Source organism: Triticum aestivum, chromosome 3B, assembly GCF_018294505.1.
Source record: "Triticum aestivum cultivar Chinese Spring chromosome 3B, IWGSC CS RefSeq v2.1, whole genome shotgun sequence".
In the NCBI taxonomy this organism is placed as follows: domain Eukaryota; kingdom Viridiplantae; phylum Streptophyta; class Magnoliopsida; order Poales; family Poaceae; genus Triticum; species Triticum aestivum.
In genome coordinates, this window is record NC_057801.1 from 517,978,925 (window position 1) to 517,985,765 (window position 6,841).

The following is a 6,841-nucleotide window of genomic DNA, read 5'->3' on the forward strand; positions in this document are numbered from 1 at the left end:
ATCGGTGTATCACAGGTTATGTCAGGGGCTTACTAGATCACCCACGGCACCGTGCATCTGGAGGAGCTGGGCACCTTTGAAGTGCAAAATCTTTGCTTGGCTAACATTTCAATACAGACTTTGGACTTCAGATAGGCGAGGCCAGCATGGGCTTCAAGACCAGCCATCAGCTTGTTTCACGTGTTTGCAAGAGGAGGACAACGTTCGTTCAATGTGTCTACGCCAGGGAGGCTTGGCATCGGTGCTTCGATTTCTTTCAGCTAAACATCGACCCACCGACGAACGAGAGCACATTTCAAGATTGGTGGCTCCAACAAAGAAGGAATTTCACAGGCAGGTCAATCCGAGGATTCGACTCATTCATCATAGGGATGGCTTGGGCATTGTGGAAGCAAAAGAATGCAAGACTGTTTAATCGACCTCATCAGCAAAAAACTCCGCCGCAATTAGTCGAGCAGGTACTTCAAGAGCTCAAGGATTGGAGAGCGGCCGGATTAGGTGTAGGTGGTTTAGATCCTTTTCTGAGAGAGTAGCCTAGACGTGTTTGGTTGGTGTGGTGTCGGGTGTGCCATTGGAGATGTTCGCATCTCACAATGGTGTCTTGTAATTATACTTTCTGCCTTCTATAAAGCTAAGGTATGCCAAACTCTCGAAAGAAAAAAAAAGTCACTCGGAGAAAAGTGGACCTGTGTGACGGCCGGCCGGTTCTTTTCTTTTCTGTGTTGGGCAACGCATTTAAACTACTCGCTGGCAGTTGCCGGTTGCGCCGCTGCTCTGGCCCCATTTTAGTAGTACACTCCATAGAACTTATCCTCGCTTCCGGAAATGCCCACGTCTCGCGCGCCTTTTAAACCACACCACGGCCTCTCCACGCTCACCTCACATTTGTTCAGTCCGTCTTACAGCGTACTACGAGTAAGAGCACATAGATACAATGATTTGATCGATTGTACTACGTACCAAGGGACTCTGTAAAAAGATTTGATCTGATTTAACCGAGTTAATCCAGGATGTAGGGAGAGAAGACGTCACATACGATACGACCACCAACTCTATTAGCTCTCTTTTAATAATAGACACTCTTCGAACCATAGAAATTATTCTTGCTTCCGGAAATGCCCCACGTCTCGCGGCCTCGCGCGCCTTTTAAACCACACCACTGCCTCTCCACGCTCTCACATCACATTTGTTCAGCTAGTCCAACTACGAGAAAGAAGAGGATATACACGCGATGGGCTCGTCACCTCACGTCAAATTCCTCATGATGGTGAGCCGACTTGTCGTGGACAACTTCTTTGGGGTCTTTGCGGTGGCCGTCGCTGCCGCCGTGGTCGGGAGGGCGTGGCTCATTCGCCCCGAAGAGATCCTAGACCAGATGCTCACCTTGCCGCGTGTCTACGTCTTCTTGGCGGTGATCCTGGCGGCGGCCCTGGAGAAGATGCGGCGCATGCGGCGGCTGCGGGATGTGTACCTCGTGGAGTACGGATGCTTCCGGCCCAAGCCCTGCTACCGCACGCCGTTCGCCACGTGTCTGGAGCATGCGCACCTCATGCCGTACCTCGTCGACGAGGAGAGCGTCGCCTTCGCGATGCGGCTGCTCGAGCGCTCCGGGCTCGGCGAGGAGACATGCGTGCCGGACGCGTACCACTACATGCCCCCGGACCGCAGCCTCAAGGCGTCCCGGGACGAGGCCGAGCTGGTCATGTTCGCCGCCGTCGACGATGTGTTCGCCAAGACGGCCGTGATCAAGCCAGCCGACATCGACGTGCTCATCGTCAACTGCAGCATCTTCACGCCGGTTCCGGTGTTTGCTGACATGGTCGTCAACAAGTACAAGCTCCGCTCCGACGTGAAGATCATGAACCTGTCGGGGATGGGGTGCAGCGCTGGGCTCGTCTCGGTCGGCCTGGCCAGGAAAATCCTCCAGGTGGCGCCGGCAGGCACGCGCGTGCTGATAGTGTCCACGGAGATCCTCTCGTCGCAGTACTACGTCGGCACGGAGCGTGCGATGCTGCTGCCCAACTGCCTCTTCCGCATGGGCGCCGCGGCCATGATCCTCTCCAACTCCCCGAGTGAGGCGCGGTTTCGTCTCCGGCGCGTGGTGCGCACCGTCACCGCCGCACGAGACGCCGACTACCGTTGCGTGTTCCAGGAGGAGGACGACAAGGGGAACACCGGCATCCGCCTCTCCAAGGACCTCGCCACCACTGCCGGCTACGCGCTCAAGAACAACATCGCGGCTTTCGGGCCCCTCGTCCTGCCGGCCACGGAGCAGCTCCTCGTCGCGCTGTCCCTGCTCAAACGGAGGCTCCTAAGAGGGCGCGCCAAGGTGAGGCTGTATCGCCCGGACTTCCGCACTGCGTTCGAGCACATCTGCATCCACGCGGGCGGGCGTGGCGTGATCGACGAGGTGCAGGACGGCCTCGGCCTCTCCGACGACGACGTCGAGGCGTCGCGGATGACGCTGCACAGGTTCGGCAACACATCCAGCAGCTCGGTCCTCTACGAGCTGGCGTACCTGGAGGCCAAGGGCCGGATGAAGAAGGACGACAGGGTGTGGATGATCTCCTTCGGTGCCGGATTCGACTGCAACAGTGTCTCGTGGGAGTGCGTCAAGCCGGCCGGCGACGCCGACGGGCCGTGGGCCGAGTGCATCGCCCGCTACCCCGTGCAGCTGCCCGAAATCGACAAGGACATGTGAGGGGGAGCTCTCTGCTTTACTTAATTACGTGCATTGTATACCTGTCTAGATTTGGATCATGCCGCATGGGAGAGGGTTTAAGGAATCCTAGCTTCATGCCTTACTTAGTACTAGTAGGCTACAAGTACATGCCAATGATGTTGATTTGGTGTATTTGCATTATTAATTGAATCTTACAAAATTGAAGTCCGTTCTGTACGTGTACACGGCTCACCGACTGCAACTTTGTAATTTCAAGATACTAAAAGAACTTCCCTGCAAAAAAAAAAGAAAAAAAAGAAACTAAAATAACTGTTATTTTTGCGAATAAAAATATAGTAAATATGTTTGTGCAACATGTGTGGGAACTGTGGTTAAGTTTTTGTATTCGGTCGTGTCTTGCAGCAGGACAACACTGGCTTCAACTGTTAAAGTATGGGGCAACGAGTTTCGGCGGTGAAGGCAGTACACCTTTGTTTGAAAACTCGCTCGGCGTGCATGCGCTGCTTACGGCATTGTTGTACTGCACCTATTTACCCTATGTTGCAGGTTGTAGAGGCTGAGCTATTGTTTTTGAGAAAAAAATTCCTCAATTTAAGAGTATATTTTTTCGGAAATGTTAACGCCCACACGTGTGGGCGTTTGCACATCGCCCACACGCCTTCATCACCATTCATTTTGCCACGTATGAATAGATGACATCAGTAGAATTTTTTTGGGTTTTCGGCTTAAAAATGTTGTATCTCCTAAATAAAAAAGCGAACTAAAAATCCGTTTTCACCATTAAATCCGTCTTGACGAGATCTTCAAAACTAGACCCCATGTTGATATGTTTCGACGATTTCTTTTTTGCCAGAAGTTGCCACGATGTTTACACTGCAGTTGCCATAGGGCTTAAACTAAAGTTGCCATGTGGCAATTTTAGTTTGTAGATCATGGCAATTTTAGTATTTTGATGATGGCAACTCCAGTACTTTGACCATAAAAATTATTTTTTGTATGAACCATGACAATTTTACGTGCATGTATCATGGCAATTTTAGTTTATGGTTCATGGCAAGTTTAGTTTCTTAATTCCTCGTTTTATAAATGTCAAAATTTACTTTTAAATGTAGAAGAAAATAGCTGAAACGTATCATGGCAACTTCAGTGTAAACATCATGGCAATTCATATGCAATAGACATGGCAACTTTTAATCCAATTTTTTTTCATCAAAACATATCAACATGAGATCTAGTTTCGAAGATCTCATCGCGAGGGATTTAATGGTGAAAACGGATTTTCAATCGGATTTTTCGTTTAAGAGATAAAACATTTTAAAAACTGAAAATCTAAAAAGATTCCTGCATGCATGCATGCGATGGCGTGACAATTTATTTACATTAGAGAGGTGTGGTGCGTCTCCCTTCCTGCCACATATATGGCAGTTAGCGCGACCCTATTTTTTTGGTTCGAGGGGATGTTTATTTTTCACTGGGAAAACTTCTGATCTATTCCTCTTTAATCATGGCAATACAATGCACTGAATCGAGCCGAAGGCAAGCCACCGTCATCGCTCCTCCCTCGCCGGAGCTGGACAAAATATATTTTTTTGCAAGAAAACTTTCGATATACTCATCTTCAATCATGGCAGTACAATGAACATCAGAAATAATAAAATTACATCCAGATCTGTAGACCACCCAGCAACGACTACAAGTATTGAAGCGAACCGAAGGCGCGCCACCGTCATTGCCATTCCCTCGCCGGAGCCGGGCAAAAATTGTTGTAGTAGACAATCGAAAAGTCGTCGTGCTAAGTCCACATAGAACCAGCGAGCAGAACAGCAACCGCCGCCTATGAAGAGTAGCGTAGATCGAAAGGATCTAACCTAAAAACACATGAACATAGAAGAACAACAATCAGAACCGAGTAAATTCACCAAGGATGGATCCACTGAAGACACATCTTCACACGCCCACGATGATGCTATTCCATCTTCAAAGAAACGCCGCCGTTTTGTCTTCCCGAGCAAGACACAAAACCTAACAAAACGCCGATGAAGAGAAGCATGGATTGTAAGGGATGTCTTTTTGTGCGATATAGCTTTCCACGAACGACCGACATATGCTCTCATTGCCCCGTGTACGTCGCGCTGTATGAATATATTGGACGTAAGATGGCTCACTAGGTCCAATTTATATGAAAATAAGGTGGCGATAATATTTCTTGTGTTTCATCAACAACGGAGGAGAAGAAAGTTTGATAAAAAAAAAGAGATGGAGAAAGGAGAGGAACAATCTATCGGAGAAATGGTGCCACCTTATAGGTCCAAAATAATAAAGCGGCCCATCACATGCATGCATGCATGAACAGCACACTAGCTAGGCAAGTCTATAGATCGGGTCTGCATACGATATAAATTCCTAGTGGACGGGTGCAGGTAGTATCCACGGTGCAATTAACGTACGATCCCGCGGCCATGCCGGATCCAGAGTGGTGGAGAGCGCTATATCGAACAGACGGACGTGGGGGAACAGTCAAACATGCACACACGCATGAATGCTTGCAGCTAGCTAGGGCGGCGAGTTGGGATCTCGATCGAGCTAGCTCGATCCGACAATCCTTGCAAATGTTGATGTTGCCCCACTGGTCCTGACCCCAGCCGCCTCATCGCGCAAGTTGGGACAATGGAGCTCTCATCCCATTGGGTCACGCGCGTGCCCGATCGCCCCATGAATTATTACTTTGCTTTGTTTGAAAACGGAACACGCAGAACCATCGTTTGGCCACGGCGAAAAGAGTACTCCCTCCATCTAGTTGTGTAAGTCATCTTACAAAAACCAAATAATCCCAAAACACTTAGGCGTGATGCATTAAATTCTACCTCGTTTCTTATTTCTTGACATATCAATCAATAAGAGATGTGGGGTGTGCATACTTTTAATGACTTGAGACTACCAAACACGACATGCAGTGGTTAATTCATTGCATTCAATGCTATTAATTAGCAAATGAACATTAAGTTTTCTCGTTTTCTCCTCTTCCTTGGTCATGGTGCACAACCTAAGATGACTTACTCACCTAGACGAAGGGAGTAGAACGTGTCCATGTTATGGTTTAAAAATGAGCACTCACCCACCACTCTTTTTACGATTGCTGGCGTGTTTGGCAGTAGCTCGTGTAGGCAATGGAGTCGATCGGCAGTGTTCCGCATTAAAAAGAACGATGGGATGGATCCACGGGCAAGTGGGCTTTCGAAACTGTAAGGTCCTTAATTATGTCCCCATTGCATTTTAAGAATGCTACCTACTCATGGCCCGGTCATGAAGGAGAGGATTTGTGGCAAGCAGGTGCAGGGGCACCGACCCCTCGCGGGCGCTTGTACGTTCGGTTTCTGATTTTTATTTTTTTATATCTTTGAAGCAAAAAGTCTAAATTAAGTTATGTCTTTATGCACGTTTCTTGTGACTAGCCCTTTCAAATAAGTGGTGTGCTACGCGTCTGTCGGCTGATCTTTTAAAAAGATCAGCCGGGTCGCGAGGCGTTAGATTTACCGCATCGGCCGAACGCGTCTTCACTACCGCAACATAGGTCTTGTTGCGGAATTATTTCTGCAACATAGGTTTTGTTGTGGAATTATTTTTGCAACATAGATCTTGTTGCAGATTTTTTTTACAACAACAATTTTGTTGCATTTTTTTTGCAACTAAGGTTTTGTTGTAATTTTTTTTGCAACTGAGGTTTTGTTACACAAAATTTTTATAAGAAGAGTTTTGTTGCAAAACGAAGACCCGTCTAAAGCATTCTAACATCGCATATGTTTTAGAAGCATAGTTCTTGTTGCAGAATAGAGTACAAGAAAGAATAGTATGCGAGCCCTCAATTAGACGCGTGTCACGCAGGAAAGGTGGCGGGCGCTGCCGCTGTGATCCGCCGGGTGATGGTAAGTGTTTCCCTTCAAATAAGGCCCGTTTCAAATATGTTTTGGCGAGTTTTTCAATTTTATTAAGATTCAACTCTTGTAACTTGATATGAGCGACCGACAAAATCTCGTAAGTTTTAAAAATTAGAACTTCAAACTTACTATGTCCTTGTGCAGGATCTAACCACTTTATGGATCGCGAGGCAATCGAACAGCCGGGTAGGGATAGGTAGGTGCTTGCTCCACCTGCATGCCC

The 6,841-nt window shown here is 47.9% G+C and overlaps 1 protein-coding gene across 1 annotated transcript; it reads left to right on the forward strand.

Annotated features, from left to right (window-relative positions):
* The first annotated feature begins 912 nt into the window (after window positions 1-912).
* Window positions 913-3,306, forward strand: LOC123070683 (3-ketoacyl-CoA synthase 5). The gene is made up of 2 exons (XM_044493975.1): window positions 913-2,697; window positions 3,086-3,306. Exons 1-2 carry the CDS (start codon window positions 1,232-1,234, stop codon window positions 3,138-3,140), a joined length of 1,521 nt encoding a protein of 506 aa, XP_044349910.1. The 5' UTR covers window positions 913-1,231; the 3' UTR covers window positions 3,141-3,306.
* The last annotated feature ends 3,535 nt before the right edge of the window (window positions 3,307-6,841 follow it).

What these genes read in the sequence shown, in the direction of transcription:
- LOC123070683 (XM_044493975.1), top strand. Translation starts at nt 1,232, where the DNA reads ATGGGCTCGTCACCTCACGTCAAATTCCTCATGATGGTGAGCCGACTT. An exon ending in CCCGAAATCGACAAGGACAT is followed by an intron (nt 2,698 to 3,085) that starts GTGAGGGGGAGC and finishes CGTGTCTTGCAG; the next exon opens with CAGGACAACACTGGCTTCAA.